This window comes from Syngnathus acus, chromosome 19, assembly GCF_901709675.1.
Source record: "Syngnathus acus chromosome 19, fSynAcu1.2, whole genome shotgun sequence".
Taxonomy (NCBI): domain Eukaryota; kingdom Metazoa; phylum Chordata; class Actinopteri; order Syngnathiformes; family Syngnathidae; genus Syngnathus; species Syngnathus acus.
Window position 1 is genome coordinate 5,815,551 of NC_051103.1, and position 22,199 is coordinate 5,837,749.

General features: G+C 48.4%; 1 protein-coding gene across 3 annotated transcripts; it reads right to left on the bottom strand.

The window, feature by feature from the left end:
- Window positions 1–1,514: 1,514 nt before the first annotated feature.
- LOC119137866 (SH3 and multiple ankyrin repeat domains protein 1-like) lies at window positions 1,515–22,158 on the bottom strand. 3 transcript variants are annotated; one of them, XM_037277417.1, is made up of 26 exons: window positions 20,465–22,158; window positions 15,378–15,927; window positions 13,912–14,115; window positions 13,602–13,673; window positions 13,424–13,532; window positions 13,204–13,355; window positions 12,965–13,132; window positions 12,720–12,761; window positions 12,038–12,154; window positions 11,887–11,964; window positions 11,750–11,816; window positions 11,515–11,690; window positions 11,312–11,442; window positions 10,922–11,061; window positions 10,749–10,862; window positions 10,363–10,441; window positions 7,673–7,755; window positions 7,473–7,597; window positions 7,275–7,410; window positions 7,115–7,195; window positions 6,728–6,754; window positions 6,574–6,630; window positions 6,386–6,507; window positions 5,963–6,071; window positions 2,814–5,877; window positions 1,515–2,648 (listed from the first exon to the last, which is right to left on the bottom strand). In XM_037277417.1, the coding sequence occupies exons 2-26, from the start codon at window positions 15,924–15,926 to the stop codon at window positions 1,769–1,771; spliced, it is 6,882 nt and encodes a 2,293-aa protein (XP_037133312.1). In that variant the 5' UTR covers window position 15,927; window positions 20,465–22,158; the 3' UTR covers window positions 1,515–1,768. The 3 variants fall into 3 exon arrangements, with proteins under 3 accessions (XP_037133312.1, XP_037133310.1, XP_037133311.1); XM_037277415.1 differs by lacking the exons at window positions 15,378–15,927; window positions 20,465–22,158 and adding an exon at window positions 6,928–6,936 and having other exon boundaries at window positions 13,912–13,954; XM_037277416.1 differs by lacking the exons at window positions 12,965–13,132; window positions 13,204–13,355; window positions 13,424–13,532; ... (2 more) ...; window positions 15,378–15,927; window positions 20,465–22,158 and adding an exon at window positions 6,928–6,936 and having other exon boundaries at window positions 1,515–1,583; window positions 1,773–2,648; window positions 12,720–12,777.
- Between the last annotated feature and the right edge of the window lie 41 nt (window positions 22,159–22,199).

Below are 22,199 nucleotides of genomic sequence, written 5' to 3' on the forward strand. Positions count from 1 at the left end.
AATGTATGATAAATTCCTATTTTGGGTGAAATGTCATAAGAATAAAGAATGACATGCGGAGATATTCCAGAATTTACCAAAGCTGTATTTTGTCAGGATAAAAAAGTCATAGCCACCTTGAGAACCATCGACAAATCGTTTGTTGCAGTTGGGCCAGATTGCGCAAAACAGGATTGTCAGCAAGTAGCAGCAACGGCAAACCCTAAAACGTTTTGAACAGATAATGAGCAGATTGAAAAAGGGGTGAAAGTTCAAGAGGTGAAGCCCTAAAAAGCCCTTTGTGATCACGGCACCTGGAGATTTTCACAATGTGGCACATGAATCATTGACTTCTGTATGGCACTCATTAAAAATGAAAAAATAGGAGGAAAAAAATAATATTGCTGTGACGCAGTCAAAATATTACAAGACACAAATGACATTAGCCGCTAAAAAATATGGCAGACAACAGCTGTTGCGTTTACGTTCGTGTGGGAATTTTGGCATCTACCCGTCAAAAGTCTTGCCTTTTTTCTCGTTGGCGTTCCGACTTATTTTCCTGGCCACCTCGCAACTTGAATTTCTTTACAATTTTCCGCCTTGCTACGAAATAAATGCAAGCGTCTTCCACAAGCGACTCCAAGTGAGCGATTTGAGTTTGCGGCTAGTACAAACCTTATCATGGCTAATAGTGAATCCTATTAAACATGAAATCTATATTTAGTGCTCGCAAGTAACACGCATACAAAGCTTATTATTAGGAAACCCTTAAAAATGGTGGATTAAAAACAACCCCAAAAATTGATTGTTTTGCACAAACCACCCAATTTATTTTTTTTGCAAAACAACTCAAAGTTAGGTCAAACTTCCTGGGTCGGTCCAATTTTTAACCCAGCACTTTTAAAAGTGAGAGAATTTTGGGGGCTTATGACAGATAGATAAAACTAATTACTATTATACTAACGACTTTCTTCATCTACAAAAAAATAATAAATCCTCTGTTGTGCTCAGACTTTGGCCTTGTAGCGCAACAAAGTAATGTCACGATGAGGTCCTCGTGTTTCTGGCAACATTTTAGTTGTGTTTACACTTTAAGCATCTTTTTCAAGTCAGACTGGCATTTACTCAGCGTTTGCAGCAGATGGTGTGAGAATCCATCTGTCCTTGCATGTGTGCGTTTTGCTGCCTATTAATAATTGCGATATACAGTGAACCCAAGCTATATCGCTTTTTTTTTTTACATAATACATTTGCTTTGTTTTGGTACAAAAGAAAGCCCCATGTAACTATTCATTTATCAGAATCAGAAATGTTCTTTTTTATATGTTCTCAGTATTGATCATGTATGTGTGTGGAACGTACCTGGTGCGATAAAGCGGGGGTTCACTGTATACTTCATTTCAGCACCGTGTTTTGAACCAGGACTCATTACGCTCACCAGACACAACCATCGCCAGCAGCCTGACAAAGTGTGCTGAAGTCCACTGTCGTCCTCTTCCAAATCTTCTGTTCATGTTGCTTTGCCAAGTCACACATTTTTTTTTGTCATCTTTCAATCACCCCGTCACTCTCAATCTGTGTCTCTGGGGGAAGGAGTGACATGCCTGGGGAGAGAAGGAGGGCAAATCAACAGCGAAGGGAAATTAAAAGTGGGCTGATAAAAGTCACGTGTAGCGGCCGTGGGATTGATGAACCATAACTATAAATTGTATACATGTGATGAAGAAAAGTGGCGACGCAGCTTTTCCTTCCTCTGTGACCTGCGACCCTGCCACGTTTTGGTCTTCCCTCACCTGTCAGTGAGTTTCTTCAGCGCCCTCTCGATGTTCATTCGATGCCCCACGCGCGTCACCCCGAGGTCCAAGAAGTCGTCCTTGGTAAGCGAAGGCAAATGAGATCCATCGATTTCATTATCGATAAAGCGCTCTATGTGTTCGCCCAGGTTCAGGTAAGCCAACCAGTCGGCCACGTCGTACTTGGTCCAGTAGGGCAGCGGCTTGAGGGCGAAGGGTTTGGTCGGCGGGGTGAGATGGGGGTAGTTGAGGCAGGACGGGCTCGGGGGCAGGCGCAACGGCGACGAGGCGCCGGAGAGGTAATGCGTGGGGGAGATGGAGTGGGAGACCAGCATCGGGTTTGGACTCGGCGCGCCCGACGGGGAGAAAAGCGGCGGGGTCGAGTAGGGGTCGCCGAGAGGGAGGCCGGGAGAGGGAGGGGTGAGGGGTCCTGGGAATTCAAAAGGGTTGCTGTAGACCGGAGTACTGGGAAAGATGGGCAGGGAGGACGGTCGGGGAGGGGTGGAGCTGGGCTGCTCGTTGTTGTAGATGAGCGGACTGGGGGCGCGGCGTCGACAAACGGCAGATCGCATCTCCTTGGACGGGCTGCACTGGAAATCGAAAGTCTGCCGCCGCATCTTGGAGCGGTGCTTGGGCGACGTCGGGTACGGGCAGTAGGTTGGCGAGTAGGGAGGGTGCGAGTGAACCGGGGAGGTGGGCATCTGCGGAGAGGGTGAACGGGTCCAGTTGCGTTGTCCTGCCACCTGCGGGGACGGGGATACGGAGGGGGAGGGCGGCAAATTGGGTTGATGGTGTTGAGGCGAGGGAGGCGGCAAGGGGGAGGTGGAGCGGCCAGTGGGGGGGCTGTGAAAGACGTCGCTGAAATCTGCAGAGTACCTAAAGGACAAGATTGAAAGTTCAAATCAGTGAGTCACACCAGCGATTGAGTGCCACACGTCAGGATAAGCCGGAAACTTTTAGCTTTCTAATATTTCCGAACAGAGTGATAATATCAAGAGATACAAAAAAAAAAAAAAAAAAAGGTTAGGAATTCCTTCTAACCTGTTCATGGTGGGTGATTTGGGGGCTTGGCTCCAGTCCTCCATGCTCCTCATGCTACTCATCTGATGAAGCTTGGAGCTCAGCTCATTGATGATGCTGGCCTTCACACCCGAGAGGGGCGAGTGAAGCCTGCGTGCGTCCAATGGCACGCCGGGTCTTTGGAGTTGCTCGTGCTCGCCCACCTCGCCCCAACCCGCCGAGCGAGCCTCCATCGGCCTGTCTAAGCAGGCTGCCAAGGTAGCGCTAAAGTCGTGCTCCACTTTGGGCCTATTTTGCAAAAGTTTGCTTTCATCAGGTAGGGCTCCTCCGTCCATCCGGATATTGTCTGGGATGTTTTGCCTGTGCAGTTGTAAAGGCGCAGGGTTGGTGCTGTTTTGCCTTCGTAGCGCAACAGGCAGGACCTTGCCCACTGCCTCCTTATAGTGAGTCATCTTTGGAAAGGCGGGGTTGGCCAATTTAGCGCTCTGTACCTCAAACGTTTGTCCACCGGAGTAAGCTGAAGGTGGATCTTTTCTTCCCTCGCAGAATGAGCCATATCCTCCGATGCCGCTCCTGTCCACTCCTTTGAGAGCCGTCAATCCCAACATGTCGATATGGTGGTCGCTGCTGCTGTGACTGTCCAGCTCTTCGATCCCGGAATCCAACACGCCGTCCTGCCATTCTCCGCCCTTGGCAGGGTGATGAATATGGTCGGCATACGGTCGGCTCCCCGCGCTGAAACCGACCTTGGTGCCTCCCGCCTTCACGCTGTAGTCGGAGGCCGCGGAGGTCGTGGCGGCCGCGCTGGCCGCGGTGGTGGTGGCGTAGGTCACGGTGGTGGCGAGGGCGGCCGTGCCTCTGTCGTGCGCGGTGGCGTCGTTGGAGCCGCTGTAATAGGAGTGAGGGAGGGACATGGGTTGGGGTCTGTGCAGGTCGGCGGAGGGCAGAGCAGGGGACGGCAGAGACGGCGAGAGAGCCGACTGCGTCAGGGTGGCCACCTCGCTGTCGTAGGAGGTGAGGCTCGAGGTGGCGGAGTCGCCGCCCTGCGAAAACGTTTGCGGAACGCTCGGGCTCTTTGGAGACGGCAGAGGGGGCGGCGGCGGAGCGGCCCATCGTTGACTCGCGTTTTGATAGTGCTGGTAATCCTTCACTCTTTCATTCTTGCCGTTGGCAAACTGCAACGGAGGCGGCAAAGGGTCAGCAAAGACAAACTCCTCGTCGACATCTATCGAGGGCGCCGGTGGGGGCAGAACCATCATTCCCGGATTTTGCTCTTTTGTCTCGGCCGTGGCGTCGGGCGCCGAGGGGACGGTGTACTGAGGGATGTAGCTGGTGCTTTCCATCTGCAGGAAGGACGGCCTGCGGGGGGCGGGCTGAGACGGGGGTGGTGGAGGCTGTGTGGGTGGAACAGCTCTGCTACCGTGGGTCTCTCTCTCTCCTTCCCCGGAGTTCGGAGGGGAATACTGACTGTTTCTCTCCTCTGAGAAACGAACTCTCAGGCCTTCTCGATGTCCTACGTCCTTGTCTCGCTCCATCTTCTCCCCTCCTCCCCCCACGCGTAAGATTCTCGGCGACTGAGGCCGGCTTTGAGATGCGGGAGAGGTGACGGTGGAGGTCAAGTGAAGGGAAACGGGTGACGTGTAAGTGGATTGTGTCTGGGTTGCGAAAATGGAAGGCGTGGGGGTCTGGGTGGGGGTGGTGAAAGCTCCCACTGTGGACAGCTGCCGACCAAAATGTCTCTCCTCTCGGCGAGTCCTGCGGTCATCCTTCAGGGCCCTTTCCCTCGCCGCCAGCGCCAGTCCAAGTGGAGAGGAGGGATCCAGAACCTTCCCGGTGAGCGGGTGGATGAAAGTCGTGGCTGGCTGCGAGCCATACATGGACGGCGCCGATTTGGGTTGTCCGTCCTGACTGAGGACGGGAGAAGAATACTCGGGCAGGCCAAAGGCCGGAGGCATGCTGCTGGAATAGTGGACATAATTGTCTCCGGAAAACATGCCCTCATCGATGGACTTGGAGGGTCGCAGCCGAGGGCTCGGTACTTCTATCTGCGAGCTCTGCAATGGCTGAAATCTCGCGTTGAGCGCTTCCCCGCCTTCGCCCCCTCCCGCCTCCCCCTGGATGTCCTCCTCGGACGAGAGAAAGAAAGACGCGCTTTTTCTTCTCATGTCACGGAAACGTTCCCTCTCCCTACGTGCGCCTCCGCCTCCATAAGTCGTTGCGAATGTTGAGGAGTGGTCTACGTACTCCACGTTTTGCTTTAGTGAAAGGGGAGGAGCGGCAGTTGACTGAGGCAAGGTGGATGAAGGCGGCTGAGCGGACGTGGAGGCGAGAGGTGACGGAAGAGTGGAGTTGGGGCTTTCCGGGGAGGCTTGAGCAGAGGCGTGGTCCTCGGCATCCTGCGGGACTTCAGCCTCCGTGCTGCTACCCTGGCTGCTTCGACCGCTGCTGCTGGTGGAAGGCGCTTTGACGATGATGGTGGGGATGGGGATGGACGTCTTCTCTTTGGCTGCGCCGCCTTTCCCACGATGCTGCCGCAGCCCCTCCTCAACTTTGGACTGTTTAGTCAGAGCGCCGCGACCTCCCCTCCGGCCCGCGCCTCTGCCGGGCCCTCCTCCGCCTTGCTCCCTCGCAGCTCCGTGTGAAGGGGGCAGGTTTTGTTGGGTTTTAGGTTTCGCGCTTGTCGGTGGTGTAGCGCTACTGTAGCCTCTTCTTAGGCCCCCCATCTTGCCGCCGCCGCCGCCACCACCACCACCTCGCCTGGGCGCCTCTTGCTGCTCCCTGGCGCACAGTACTTCTGATTGTCTGCGGAGAGTGGAGACCATCACCTGCTGGTTGATCCCGCCTCCTCTTTCCCAACTTGATTGATTAGGATGGCCCGGTTGGGACTGGAGCTGGAAGTGGGCTTGAGATACGGGCGGGATGGGCATGGCGGGCCCCCTCCCGGGATGGGGGCCGGCGGATAACGGCGGCTCCGGTGCCGATGTGTTTGGGGGTGGGGGGATTTCTTCCGGACCTGGCACCGACAAGCTACGAGCCAACTTCATCGCCGGCGGATGAAGGTACTGCCGCTCCTCTTCAGTTATACCTGAGTACAACAACGCAGGCAGTCACAAAGAAAATGGAATTCATTTATTGCCATTTTAGATTTTTGTCTTGACATTTGGCCTTACCGATGGATTTCTGCCGAATCATGACTGCATGCTGGGCTGGTTGAAAGTGGGCTTGGTTGTAGGTAAAACCAGGTCTGGCGTTTACTCCGGATTGCAGCTCATACGTTGCCTTCGGGTACATAAGAAGAAAATAGAATAGTGGAAGGCCAAACAATTTCAAGACATTAAAAAACATTCAGCCAGTCTACTGCTGCACCAGGCAACAGAATGGATGAATGGACAGAGCCTGACTCAGACTTTAGCAAATGTGTGGGTGGCTCATTGTCAATCATTTTCAAGCGCCGTGAGGGCAGCGGAGCATCCCCACACAACTAAAAGACAAAGAAAGGCCGCATGATTAAATCTGAGCAGAGCAGAAACTCGCTCCGCAGGAAGAGGAAGACGCGCCAGATGCCCAATTGGAGGAAAAGCGGCAGAAAATACCTCATTGGCGACATTGGGAGCGATACTCTTGCTCCGGTCCCTCTTGCCTCCGTGACCTCTCTGGCCTTGGTTGTCAGATGTAATGGTGTGTTGGGCAGCGGCCAAGATTTCATCCAGTTTATCTTATTTGAAAAACAAAAAGCACTTCTTGATGTCAAAAGACTCCATGACCAAAGAATGTTTCTTACTCAGTGCCATCTGATAGACTGTCCTCTTCCTATCAGGACCCTGCGAGGAATCGTAATCTGCGAGAAAAAAAAAAAAAAAAGAGAAGCTAGCATCAAACGGCTCTTAATTAAGGCCCAGGGGCTGATGGAGTCAACGATAAAGCCCGATGTTCACCTGCTTTCTTTTTCCACGGAGAGGCAGCTGGAGCATTCATAATCGGGGAAAATACAAATTAGGTGCAAATACATACAAGCGGCGTGTCGTTGGGTTGGTGTGGCAGATGAAGGGATGGAATACATACGCAGGAAGACACAAGATGGTGGTGATGGGGACGCGAATGACAATGAGAGCGCACGCTTTGGTGATTCTCCCACCTTTGTCCACTTTAGAGCAGCGCATTTGGTCGAGGGGGAGGAGAAAAGTGAATTAGTAAGCATCAAAAAAACAAGTAAGTGTGCTTTGATTTCTTGTCACCTTTCTTCTTTACAAGGAAATTGCTGTGAACATGTAAGAAAATAATGTCGCAATTACTATAATCTCGGACGTTCCTCGTGATCTTACCCATGTCCTCCAGCTCTGATGTCATTGACTTGGAGCGCAGGGCGATGGCGGGAGGGGTCAGCCTTTTCGACTGCTGCGGGGCTGCGTAGGGAGAAGAAGCCGGCCAAATACGCCAGCGCTTTGATGACGCGTGAACACGCAACAGAAATATGGCGCTAACCTTTCTTTCGAGCGGTGTCCTCCAGCTCGGGGTTTCTGGCAACCATGACAACCTTCACCATCAGACTGTTGCCGCCCTGCCGGATGGTGTTGACAACCTGCCGGTGTCCCACCTTCACCACATTCTGGCCATTCACCTGAAATCATCAACATTGAAATAAATAAATGAAAATATTGCCCAATTTCAAGTTGTGCACACCTCGATGAGGAAATCCCCCATCCTCAGGCCGGCCCTCCACGCCACGCCCCCCTCATCGACCGATTCCAGGTACTGCAGCGCGGGGAACGCTGGCGTCGGAGTGAATTCCTCTATGGGAGTTTGAGCTGTCGAGAATTAGGCAGAAAAGATAAGTGTGAGTAGACGCGAAACGATTGAGTGATTTTTATTTTTTTGCGCACCTTTGGCTCCCCTAAGAACGAAACCGAATCCCTCATTGTCTTTCTTCTGCAGGAGTGCTGTCTTCTCCTTAATGATGTAGTCACTGCGAGGGACACAGAGGAGTCATTTGACTTCTGCTGCGGGAGGAAAGTAATTTTGTCAATTTGAGGGAGAGAGAAAGAGGGGGGGGGGATAGTTGAACTGCATCACATTATGAAAGCGGAGTGCAGCAAAAGAAAGGTCGGTGGCAAAATAAACAGCGGCCGTGCACAATGAGAGCGTGAGTGACACGGGATGCCATTCCGTACTAATCCCGTCTCGGAGTTAAACACAAAATACGAGTGTGAGCGCCGACTTCCTAATTAGCTTTCGCAGCTTTTGCAAGGATGCAGCCTCGGCGACCGCACAGCACCGCGACCGCTCATATATACATTCGATTCGGACTCTTTGTGCTCCAAGGGTTGCTGAAGAATAGTCACAACTTGAGCACGGAACCAAAGACGATCGCTACTTTCCCTCACTGAGGTCCGTCCCTCGCGCGCCAACGCTTCGCCGCCTTCCAGCCATCTGGCTCCTCACACCTCATTCCTTTTTCTCTCACCCTGTCCTCCATCATGCGTTCCCTCTCTGAAGATCAAAGTAACATGGAGTGGGCGGACCGATGCATTGGGCTCTTTGCGCATACACTTGTACGAAGGGGGGGGGGGGACGCGGCCCGGTGACGCCGTTCCTCCAGGTGTTTCCGACGGAGACGTTTGCTCACTCGTGTGTACTTTCACCACTGGCTAATTTGGACCACAGAAAAAAAAAAAAATTTGAAAATTTTAACTGTTCATCTGCTGAGCACGACGTACAAGTGTGGGGACAGTGTGATGTCACAAGTGACACACACATACAGCGGATGGAGATGTATCAAATATTCAGCCAACGCACATAGGTGTTATTGGCATAGCATCAGAAGCACCTTGAATGCAAAGGCGCATTAAATACACATATAAAATTGAATGTCATCCTTTCGCCGAGTAACACACCTCATCAATTATACAACGGCTCTTTAAATAGCCAGCTCCCTATGAATGAGAATCGGCTTCAAGGTAATAACCAGTCAAAGAGAATGCGATACACCCACATTGTCTGACTGAAACGCATTAACGTGTGCTCTCTTCGCACGCACACACACACACACACACAATCACAGAGTTCCAAGACAAGGCAAATTGGCATGCGGCAGCGTCTAGTATCTATAGCCACTTTACATGACACGGAAAATGTCAGAGCCACGCGCAAACGGCAAAGATGACAAGCGCGCGGGCACATCAATTTCGGTGTTGGGAAAAAAAAAAAAACGACACGGCCTGTCGGTAGCGTGCTCTACCTCTCCCCTCTCTCCATTGTCCTCGCCTCACATCCATAGCCAGCCAAGGAAGGAGGAAACAGCCGCTACCTGTAAATGAACCGCAAGCTCCTGTTTCCGAGGCCCACTGACGGCCACGGAGGAGAGAGAGCGAGAGAGCGCTCTCTCTCACTGCATCCCCCCATTGCCACGTCCCCCCCCTCCCTTGCTCGTTGCACTCTCTCCTCCTCCTCCATCCTTGCATCCAACCAACGGGAGCTCAGGCAACCAGAGTGGGGGGAGAGAAAGCGGAAGAAGAGGAGTGCGCAGGTCCGCACGAGAAGCCGTTTGAGCTTTTAATAAATATCTTACGAGGGTCCACAACTGTCTACTCTTTGCCTCTACAAGTTTCACACTCTGAGATATTGATGAGGATGATGTCTCGTGAGAGTTCATGGGGAAAAAAGATTCAAACGACTAGTAGCACTTTGCTAGCAGTCTAATGTGCTGAGTTTTGTAACAGCACGAGACAATGAAGGAGTTTGACAATCTGGGATTTCGATTCGTCTGTGTGCGGGATGGGTGACGATAACGAGACAGGATGCGCAAATGTACGCTCGCTGTCACGGCTGAGTCACAGATTGGCGAAGATCTGATTCCCAGCCGAGACGTAGACACGGGCGCAAACGCACCTGCCAACCTTCGCATCGCTCACAAACACTTGTCGTTGCTATGTGGAATCATATTTGACATTCTCCCAGAGAGACAAAACATGTACCGGATCACCTCGTTCCCGATGAAGCACCACTCTACCGCCGCTCTGCACTAACACAAGTACAATAAAAAGCCACAGAGAAAAAAAATCCCAATTTGAGTTCAATTTAATCGTTCAGCCCTAACGGTGTGCAAGAGGTAAGCTCCCCGCACTGGCCCGGCCGGGGATTCTCAGCCTGCACATGACTCATCACCATGATGTACATATTTACTCACAAAGACATATTCAGACGCACGACGACTCCCATGTGCGGCCTGATGTCACTAAAATGAAAATAAAGCCGAAAACAACATGGCTGCGTACACTTGAAAAAAGAAAAACAATAGAGAGAAGGCGCCGATTGGGGATGTCGCACCGACATAACAGCACAGCGGGTGAAACAAGTGGGCTTGCTCAAACACGCCGCGTTTCCTTCCTCGCCGCTAATAACCGATAGATGGCTTGCTTATCACATCCACGGACAGACGCCATGTTCCACAGAATCGTTTCCAAGTCCTCACAAGTTCCTATTTTTTTAAACATTTGCTCAAAAAGTAACTATTACTTTTTTTGGGGGGTTTAATTGGGGGAAAAAGCAGGACCAGATGCAAAGGAAATCTTACCTGGGGCCATCATTGCCATCGTAGGCGCCGACTGTCACGTTACGGAAAAGCTTCCTCTTGGCTTTCCCGCTCTGCGTCTCTGCAAGGCACACGTGCGACCAGCGCGGAAGCTACATTTACATTTCATCACTTTGGCCACCGAAATGATAATGCGACCCAGAGGGAGCATATAACCTATATTAGCAAGCAACCCGTAGCATCCGAGAGCTATCCAATTATTTTTCATATAAGCAATGTGAACTGGCAAAATATGTCCATCCGCTTGCCTTCACACTTTAGGGGTTAGAAGCTTAACAATTATAACGTTTTTTTTTCACGGCTGGACGAATCAATTACTTGGAATGGCAATCATATTTGTTGGCGCGCTATCCAATCCGACATCTTACCTGGTCGATTGTCCTTGTTGGCAGGTGCCACTTCCTCCACGCAGTCCGAGGGGAACCACCCGGTGCGACCCTTAACCGTTCCTTCCCAATATCCTCCCTCTCCGACGCTTAACACTGCCGAGGAACACGTACGTCGGGCACATCACGACAGCTTCTTTAATCTCGATTCTCACCTTTGATTTTGTCGCCTTTGTTGAGCGGCAGGAGTCTTTCCCCGCTGGCGGCGTGCGCCCGCGTGGCTACGTAAACCCGCCCTGGCACGGCGCTGTACATTCGCTTCATTTGGCCACTCCCGCCGCCTGCAGGGGTCGCTCTGCGGACAAAACGACAATCTCTGAGATGTGTGACTATTTCTGACACTACTACAATATATCGAGGCCAGAACTAGTGGATTTATTTCTACTACTTGCTAGAACGTTCACGAGCTGCTCCATGTGACATTCTCATGGTTATAATTAGTTGGAAAATATAAGTGGGACAACTAAAGCTCAGCGCAGTTTATAAACGGAAGCAAAAGGACCTGATTAGATGGAGAAAGCCGTGGGTCTCGGCGGGCTCCTTACCCCTGCCTGCCTCGTGGCTGCCGATGCCTCTCCTCGGTGTCACTCTGGCCTCCTCTCCCTCGTGAAGGCGAGCGCGTTCGGTTTCTGGGGCTGCTCGTGCTTCGTAAGCCGACCGAGGCCCTGCGCTGGCCCTGCGGAAGCACGTCGACAAAGACGACGGTAGACTCGAGCGTTTTTGAGTCGTTAAGAGGAACTTTCGATACCTGAGCTGGGTTGGGAGTGGTTGCGGCCTTGTTGGGAACGACCACGGGGTCGGAGTGTGTCATGGTGCTGTCGCTGTTAGCTCGCAGTAACGGGTGGCACTGGAGCGAGGGAAGCGGCAGTGTAAGGGCGCTTCCTTTTCTCTTGGGGACATATTTGGGCGACTCCAAAAAGGGAACTAAAAAGAAAAAGAAGAAGATGACTGTGATGGATTGAAACCGAGAAGAAAAAACTCACCTATGTCGGAGTCTTTGTGGTTTTTGATGATTTCCCCGAGTTCAAAGTTACCGGACATTACAGCCAGCTGCAAACGGAAAGAAATGTAAAAATAAAGAACCGATCCAAGTGAGGGCAATCGGTGATTGGCAGCTTACCTGAAAAGGGGTTTGACCATGTTTGTTCTTGGCCTCCCGATTTGCTCCCCTGTACAGAAGAACCCGGACACAGCTTTCCTGGTGGAGGGACAACCTCAGCATTAGCACTTTTTTTTCTTTTTAATTAAATCAAGGGATTTGTTCTACTTACTTTGTTGTACAGGGCAGAAATGTGAAGTGCAGTATTCCCTGAGGCATTCTGAGAGGAGGTGTCTGCCCCGTAAAACAGAAGATGCTCCAAATGTTGGGCAAAGCCGTTCTGGCAAGCCTTTCCAAGTCAAAAAAAGTGGCATATAGATACACACATACACACACACACACACGGTGTTAAATTCGACAAACGCCGTATGTGAGAGGAAAGAAATAACATTTAGAAAAACACCAGGCTAGAATCTCCAAAATGTGTTTTTACAGCAGGGTCAGATTAATTAAAGTGACACAGACAAAACATTAATTAGAGAGAAATGAGCTTCCAGCACACTGAGAGGTTTCCTCCTATTTTCCCCGCAAAGACTAAAATAATCGCGCGACATGTGCAAAGTAAAGAGATGGGGAGGGGTGGAGTACGAAGCGGAGCAAACCAAAATAAAATACCATGACAACGAGCTCGCAGCACACATTCATCAGAGTGGCGCGCAGACATAATGGAAGCAAGCGATGGGGCTGCATCTAAGCGCACACGCACACACAGATGGCTGCTACACATTAGCTGGAATTAGCACGAGATGAGTCACGTTTCCAACAGCAAACAGGTCTTAAAACGTCCCTGTATTATGTCCAGGGTGAGCCTTGATTGGCTCCGCTCAGTGGTGAGCTGATGCTATGAAAGGTACCTTATGGATTTCTTCCATTCCAAACTCTTCTTCATCCCTGTGCTATTGGGAGGAAGAAGAGATTGCGGAAAGATGAGTGCGTGAAGGACAGCAGAGTAGAATGTTGACGTCTGTACCTCTGCTTTTACAAGATTTACTTAAGTACTTAAGTACAGAGTATGTAAACAAATATATAAGGCAAGATTCCACATGAAAATGGACACACAGGGTGAATATCAAGAGACAAGTTCCCCCCTGACGGATACCTGATGGGACTCATCCCAACCGTTCTCATCTCTGGTCCCCAACTTGGCCCGGTAATAAAGCAAAGTCTCGCAGCAGGAGGTGTCGCCCCCTGTCAGGACGGTGTGGTACAGCGGGGTCAGGCCATAGCGGTCTTTGCAGTCTGGTGAGCTTCCCAGTGAGAGGAGAGCCTGCCAAGCGAGGAAAACCGCAAATGAACCGGCAGGCAGACACTTTTTTGACGTCACCTCGGAGTTCTTACCAGAAGCCCGGTATGATTGTGAACCCTGACAGCTTTGTGCATGGCAGTCGTGCCATCCTTGCTTCGGAAGTCCAAATGAGCTCCGCCCTGAACCAGAGCCCTGATGCCCTCCACCGGCAGGCCCGACTGCGCGGCCACAGTCAGGGGGGTCTCTAGCTCACAGAAAATAAAGATGTAAGGGTCATCTTAACAATGAGTGGCCAATGATTGATAACCTCACCTCCGCTCTCCGGGTCGTGAAAATTGGGATCAAGGCCTCTATCGAGGACCTTGAGCATTTTGTCCAGTGCTCCGGTCTGAACGTAATCCATGAACTTTTTCAGACTGGCCTGAGAAGATGGCAAGGAACGTGAGTAGAAATAATCTTTTTTCCACAAGTCACTGACTAATTTACTAACCTTTGAGCAAAGCTTGGAAATAGCTTTTTCATCCAAATTTGTCTGCTTGTAGACTCTAGTTTTGTATCTAAACTGAGAAGCGAAAAAAAGGTTGTTGGCATTATCAGTTTCACCAGCAGAGGGCAGTGTGAGATCATTGTGTATACACGTCACAGTATTAGCTTCTTATTATTTTCACATTTAATATTTTGATAGTTTTTTGGCAGCTACTTTTTGTTTTAATCAAAAGTAAAATCCACCTTGGGAATCAAGTCTAAATTGCCAAATCATCCAACTGGAACTGGCTTAACAATGTAGACTTGTTTACTACCTCCAGGTAAGGCACGCCTTTCTCAAAGGACTGCGAGTATTCCCGCAAGGTCCTCTCTTCCTCCAAGAATTTGGCGTCGCGGCCTTCCCCGGCCGGCTGGAAGAGGCCATAGTTGTAGACGTCCCACAAGTTCTCGGAGAGGGAACCGATGATCTGCTGCTTGGCGTTCCACACCGTGCAGTCCTGGTCAAACTGGACACACCTCTGCAAGACACGTCAAAGGTCTCTCTTATGCCGCAACAATAAATAAAATGATTAAAATACTCATTTATGTTGTTAAGATCCATCTAGGGCAAACGGCAGTGAATTAGAAGAAAGCAACATTATACTGCCGAGCCAAATGAGGTCTACGTGGAATAGGAATTGCTTAACGTTCAATAATTCATTCTCTGCTACAGTAAACTAAGACAAATAAGAATCGAGGTCAAAAGTCTCCCTCACGGTGAATTTGTGCAGCAATCGAGTGGAAAAAGAGCAAATGACATCCACCTGAGACTCACTGGCCTCAAAAAGAAAAAAAAAAAAAGGTTATAACGACAAACGTGTGGAGGTGTAAACCAGCTCAAAGCGCTTGTATCGTTGTATTTGCGGGAACGGTGAGTACAAATTGCACAGCTCAGCGCAATTCACGCTCATACTGCCAACTGACCTCTGCCACCCTCAGCCGCGAACATGATCATCCCAAGCATCTCGATTGGCATGGCAACCGCTTCATTAGAGCAGGCAGGCCCCCGTTGCCGTAGCGATATCTTCACCACCACAAGGGGCTCGGACACAGGACGCATATGATTATATTGTAGGATATATTATACGTTTGTGCTTGATGTCTCTCTCTCTCGTCATGTTCCGGAGGTTTAGGTGGGTTCTGTACAGTGCATTCCATATGGGTCCCATCTCTCCCCAAACTCATTAAAATCCAATTAGATGATTAGCAATTACGGCCACATTGAGGGCAGATTAGCTGACATGTAGAACAGCCAGCGTGTAAGGGAGATAGCGGGTGGAGGAGGGGGCGAGTCGTGCTTGTCAATTCTCACCTGACACTTTGGCACAAGCGAGAAATGCTGAGTGTGAATTGGAGACAGGTTGAGGGGGGGAAAAAAAACAACAACAACATTCATACCTGACCCTTGGGCAGATGTTTACATGTCTGCCTGCCGTCACAGGCGGATGAAGTCAAGCTCATTATTTTCTCTCCTTCCCTTCTGGGAATCATCACTTGCCAGAACGGCAACACTGTCAAACCAGTTGTGGTTTCAACAAAGTGTGCAAATAGCTCGACCGACTCGAAATGTCTGCTTTGAGTCGGTCGGATTGGATTTGACGTTTCTTATTTCGGATTGCCGTTCTGTCAAGCCATTGTTGTGAGTTTCTTTTTAACAGTGCAAATGATTACGCAATAAAAAGATTCATAAGAGTTGGTTATTGCTTTGGCTCCATCAGAGTCGTTGCAATGATTGACCTACTGTTTGCTTGATGTCAGGAATGCCGATGCGGAGCAGCATCATGGTCAAGAAGGTTTCCTCCATGGGCGCCATGGTGGTCATACTGCGCTCCATCAGGGCTCTTCTCTTGTGAGTTGCGTTGGAGCCTGCGTGATGCTGATTGGCCGCCGCGCCTTGGTGCTGCGTCTTATTGGCTGTTTGATGACGAAGGGTGGCTTGATTGGCCGCGTAAGCGACCACTCGGTTCCCCGACCTGGCGGGCCGCTCCGCCTTCTGCTTTCCGACCGCGTCGCCGAGTTTGCCTTCCCGGGATTGTCGTCCTCCCGTCATCGCCTCCTCCACCGGGTCGCCTAACCCTCCGTTGTCAGGTCCACTTTCCCGTTGCCGGGTTTCTCTGCCCTGCTCCTCGTCCTCCTCCTCCTCATCCTCCGGGTCGCTGTCATCCTGAGCGGGATAAAAGCGCTGGTTATTTCCCAGCATGGTCGGCGGCGCAGGGGTCACTGCGGAGAAGGCCGAGTGACATAGCTGTCGTGACGATAAAACACGGCTGGCATCATTCTTATGAAACATGCTGTGGAGGACAAACAGAGGCATGAGTCAGTTTACAGTCATGGCAGGTCAACCTGATTGAAAAATGATGGCTTTGGTGATGACGCAGGAAATTCATCACTTCTTTAAATTGCTTTCAAATAAGTGAGGCTTAATGTATGGCTGAATTCTTTTTGAGGTCTTGCAGATGATCTAAGATAAAATGAAATGAATGATGATAAGAAATCAGCAAACAAGGATCTGGGGAAGATAAATCAAAGCTCAAGTAGAGGCTCGTTTTTCAATCTGTATTTCATTTCAAGATGAATGATTCTTTAATCACAAGGTACCATTAAGATGCTTGTTAGCACCGTCAGGGTTTGGAGGGGGGGTTGATTTATGAACAAAATCTCATCTAATATTGGATGGAGACGTTCACTCAGCGAGATAAGAGACTTAAAAAAAAGAGCCGAGAGATTCGGCAGGAGAGCTAATTGGCATGCCAAAGTGAACAGGAGAGCTGCGGTTTGCATAAAGCTGACTAATCCGATTTGGGTGCGGAAAGGCGAGGGAGAGGACAACAGAGTTGCGGGATGAATCAGAAGCCAAATTAAAATAATTCCGACGCCTCACTACATTTGTTTGGCTTCTTTGTTGGACCAAAAAATATATAAAATGGCTTCTAAAGTGCATCACGCCATCAGGAGATGGACGTTAATTGAAAATGCCAACTTGGAAGTGATTCATCACGATGACAGAGATGGATGCGCTTGTTCGGAACAGTGAGAGATTTGTGACAAGAATGACGAACGTGAGCGGATTTTTCCGCTCCTCCGAAGGTAATATTCGGTTTGATGCGATACACCGGAAAAGGATCTGTCGACATATTTCCTCATTTTTTCAATTTCTCTATCGGTTATGTAGGACAGCACGAGTGTATAGATATATTTTCAGTGTGTCAGTCCCCGGAAAGTAGAATTGGAGATCATCCAAGGAACAGATTGTCCCACTTTTTTTTTTTTTTACGTCTCTCTAAAGTAGAGCGGCCAAGTTGTGTCCTCTATATTGCTCTCCTTCTCTGGCTTCTTGCCCTTCGGCTTCCCCTCACGCCGCCAGTGATGGGGAGCAATCAAGAGCACTCCAGCCCCGATCAATCACCGCTCGGACACGATGAGTCACTCGAGTGCCTGGAGTGAGGTCCGCTGTTTTTGTTTTATCGACGATGACGTCATAAGCGCTTGAGCCAGTGACGCCACTAGGAAACGGAAGCGTGTCCATCCTTCATGTTGAGCAAATGAGAAAAGGGAGTTCTACTTATGTAACAATTAAGGGGATAAAAGCGCGTGATCACGTGTTATTTATACCTCGGCCACCAGAGGGCAGTGTAATGCTTACAAAGATGCAGTAGCAGTGGATAAAGAATATATGCCTGTTTGTATTGTTGATATAACATTTCTTATTGTCACTACACAAGCTTTGCCTATGACCAGGATCCCAAAAGACATTTTTTAATTGTCTCCACCCAAAGATGGAATAATCTATGTCATATCTAACAAAACAAAGCTAATCTTGCTTCGTGGTAATTACACGGATGATTGCATTTGTTAGCCCCGGATGTACTGATGGAAATAAACATGCGTTGCCCTCCAGCTCAGTCTTCCACATCCTCACCTTGGCAAGGAGAGTTATTTTTAGGCAAAAGGCTCACCTGCCAAGTGATACTCAGCTAGTAGCCACACGCATATGAGAGACAGAGGCTCATATGCATCTGTCTTGTCTTAAAAAAAAAAAAAAAAAAAGGACGTGTATGGCAGGCCAGTAAGTGCAAGCTTGGCTGGCCGTCTCGTGTTGATAAAAATGGGCTGTCTTTCCCTTCAGACCGGATATAATTGGGTCAGCAGGATGGGGCGCCGAGGGCCTCGTTTGGGCTAAACTTGGCTGAATCTGCTGGGGAGACCTCGATGTGGATCAAAATTGAGGGTTGAGATCCTGTTTACTATTTGTCTCAACATTTTGGTTACATTTGTGTGATCCAAATTGGAATGATGAATGGGTCAAATGAGTCTCCGCCATATCAAGCTGCCACAAGATGGCGCCGCAAAAGTGTTTTTATAATTGACAGAGTTTTGGCTTTAGTGAAAATCTCTTTTTTTTTTCCCCCCCTGAATCGACTAAAAAGCAGTCAATTTAAACAGCCACAAATCAAACGTCGCAGTGACAGATTCACTTACCTGGCCTGCCAACTCACAAAAACGTAAGCCTGAGTGACAACAATCAGCAAGATGCTAATACGAGCTGTTAGACACGGCCTCCAGACCGAGGACTGCGCCACAGTGACTGTCAGGCTCCATTACGGTCCGCACACCTAGCGTGTCATGTCACGTCATGAAATGCAAGGAAACGTTTATCAGCGTCATTTTATATTGGTAGCAGCGTTTGGCAAACTAAATACTTTGAATTTTCCACGCCTAAAAGTTGCCGTTAAAGCGAATCAAGAGAAGTGTGAATAAACAATGCGGTCGCTCTGCTTCTACATACGGCTCCTCACATGTTGAGGAAGCAGGTTGCCATGGTAACACAGGCTGAAACTCACATGAAAGTGAGGCACTGGACTGGATGCGGCCACTAACACTTATCACAACTGTGCTAACACAGTATTATCATTTCTTTCAATATTTGTACGACTCTGGTAGAAAATCTTTAAAGCCACATACGGTACACATGAAGCGTATAGTGTCTCTGCTATTGCCATGGCAACCCTGGATTACTTGTAAAGCTTCAATTGAAATTTAAAAAAAATTTTGAGCAGATAAGATAGTGAATTTATAAAATGAAGAAATATTTGTATGGTTTTTTTTTTCATAACTGTTTTTACCAATGTGGTTAAAAGAAAATGACACCAAGGAGCTGCTGCGAGCCACAGCTCGAGTAGAAATGCTCACGCGCAGGCTAACCTTATTCTTTCTTTTAATTCAATTTGCTTTTTCTTTTCTGGTGTTCCAGCCTGAAATAAGAAGCCCTTTCAAACCCCCCCCCCCAGTCAGTAAAAAGTAAAACCTGTCTGCCTCAATTTAACAGTGGATGTGCAGTTTGCCGTTTTTATGGCTGACGGCGCGTCCCCCCCCCACACCCCTGGGAAGTGGAGCCATACACGATGGACGAGGCAGAAACAGCAAGCGCCTCCTTTGCTCTTAATGCGCGCAACAAGGAGGCGCTTAATAGTTCATTAAAAATGATACTGGAGGATAATTCTTATGTTTAAAGCGCCAACCCTTTCTGTGTGAATGGGTGTTTTCCTCTGATAGTGCTTCTTTGTCGTTCCACCCAGCTGTAGCCCACTTTAATCCCTCAGTGAGAGCCAGTGTGGGAGCATCGCGGTGTGATTTTTCTTTTATATATATTTTTTAATTTGCATTTCTTCTCGACGGGGCTGCAGGTTGCCACTAATAAGACCAGACTGTTCCACAGCAGTTAGCTGTCACTGGAAATATTCGCTTGCCCGCAGCATTGCTATACCACATAGGTGGCGCTGTCGAGATGTTTTTCTTACGGAAAGACGGTACTAAGATGTTACTAAGAGTTTTTACTTTTTCAACCTATTGCTCTCTTCTGCGTCTACCCCCCAAGCTTTTTAATCTTCTGCACAATTGTGTGACAATCTCATTGTCTTTTGGCATTAGGCACAAACGTTGCATATAATCACTCAGCTCGCATTCTCGGCCGTCCCCTTCCTTCTATTTTGATCAATTGCTGCTTGTGTTTGAGGAGGCTATTAATCTCAGTGGGCAGGCTGCACTCTAAATTGCCCCATTTGTTTGGATTTTTTTCTTCTTTTCTTTCCGACTAAATCCCCAGAGAAGCGTTTCTGTGAGGGAAAAAAAAATGCTTTTTGAAGCCAATTTTGCTTGTTGTGCATTCCAGCGTGTGGTCTTAGGAGGCTTTGCAAAGTCAATTAGATTGTACAGTACAGAAACGCAGCACTCATGTTACACTTTTCTGCCTATGCATGCATGTATGTTTATTTGTTATGAGGCCGCAGTGGGCAAAAACAAAGTATAAAGTCGTACAAGGGTCATTGGAAGTTTGAAATAATACAACGATAAAGCTGGAATTTATAAGGTCACTAGGCAAAAAGCAGAACTTTTAGCTAGTTTACACAGCAGCTGAATTCTGAATCATCTATGTTTATTTTATTTTTGAATTGGTGAAAACCGGTTGGTGGAGCCAAAAATGTTGGCAAAATGTCAATGATGTCATCGATGATCATCACATTGTAGTCAACCACAAAAATGTGTCGTTTTTCAAGCCAGCAAGAAAGACCATTCATCAGTCTTGCTGCGTACGACGCGCAATTACCAAAGACTTTTCTTTAAAGTCTCTGTCCCAATTTACTTGCGGTGCCCACCTACATAAAAAATGTGAATTGGCCCCTAGAGGACTCGTTCTCCCTCCCGCTCGGTCACATGTTCTAGCGACTTACTCTCAGCAAAAAAAGAAAAATACATAGAACATGAAAACACAAGTCACACTTGATCACATTTGACATCACTTCAAAACATAAATGAGACGTAAAGAAATACCTTTCACTTTGCTTGTGCCGTAGTTCAGGTCGTATCCACAAAGATCGCCTTGACAGCAAAGACAAAAAAAAAAAAAAAGAAATTAAGAAATATATATCCACTTGATTAGTTGAGGGACAACATGAACATTTTTGAGAGCACTTATTTCACTTATTCCTTATTTCAAGCCTTCGGTGAGTAAATGTGCATCGGCGTGAAGCAAGCAGCCTGAGCTACTAGATTGTGCAGTCTGTCTCTTTTTCACTCTCCCTCACACACACTCAGATTCACACGCACGCACACACTTTCACCTCTTCATTGGCCCAGTATAGTGCTGGCTGGCGCTCTCTTTCTCTCCTCTCTGTACTGATGCCCCACCATCATACTCATTATTTATTACACATCACTGGATCAATCAAACACAAGCATTTGGTGTGTTTTCAGTCTGATCATTTCTCCGGCTGTGTTTTCCCCATCAACTCAAGGTTTTGGTTTTTTTTCTTTAATCAATGGTTTGTTCTAATTACGGATTCCTTTGGCGAGCCCTTTGACAATGTTTACCATGAAGTTAGCAAATTTTCAAGGGACGAAAGGAGCAAACCAGTTTTGAATAATGTTATAATTTGCTTTTTTTTCAAGTAAAGTGGAAGAACAGGTTCAAATCATCCTCCGCGTGTGATTTTATTTCAAGGGCATTATCAGCCAGGCGTATTTTTAAGAAGCCGGATGAAAGCCACCCTTATGATTACTTAACGCCGGCTTTTAGAGCTTCTCAACGGTAGATGGACAGCCAAAGCGGGAAGGGGAAGCTGCAGAAAATACATTAACTGGCCCCAAAGTACACTTGTGAGAACGTGGAACCTGCAATATGTGGCCTCTTAAGGGCAGAAGAACATCTCTGTGCTGACCCTTCATAAATGCACTAGTGGCTTTTCTCTTTTAATGGACTACTTATTCTTTGGGTCTATTACACATACAATTTGTTCCCGATATAAAGCAAAACATGCCCAATAGATGTGACGAGTATTTTTAAGGAAGATTAACATATATCACATTTTAATTAGTGTCTTTTAAAATAATGCTCTTGTATTTGTTTTATTTCAAAAGTTTTACTTAACTGCAGTCTTTTCTCTGATTTGGAACACTCCATCGTGGCACTTTCTGGTTCAATCGGCCAATCAGATTCAAAGCCGTGAGTGGGCTGGGAATCTGGAACATACCAAGGTACCGTTAGTACGATGCTGACCTCTGCTGGCCGTAAGGACAACCTGCAATTGAGCACAGGATTTGATTTATTATTCATAAATACAGGGGATGTAAACTTCCAAAGAAATGAAAGGGATGCCATGTTAAGTCAATGCTATGATTCTGTACTTGTATTATCAGCATCAATGGTGTGTCAAGGTTCAACTACACTCGACAGATTAAACACTGTCAACTTCCTCCTGCCAGATGGATGTGCAGGATAATCCCATTGATTTTGCTGCCCAGAGCAAGACAGTAAGGTGAGACACTGAGCCGCAGCGTAAGTGCCATCAAAATCTATCCCCCCCGCCCCCTCTCGCATATCCATGTCCTTGCACTTCAGTTTGTCGATCAGTTTGCTGTCTCGGGAGCAGATAAAACCCAGCCCATATTCCGGCCACACCTGAAAAGAAGCGGAAAGATGAGAAATGAGAGGGTCCCATCGGAGTGCATTGCTGTGCAGGACGAGTGACTTCGAATGACATATTGCAATGAATACTGTACTAAACTT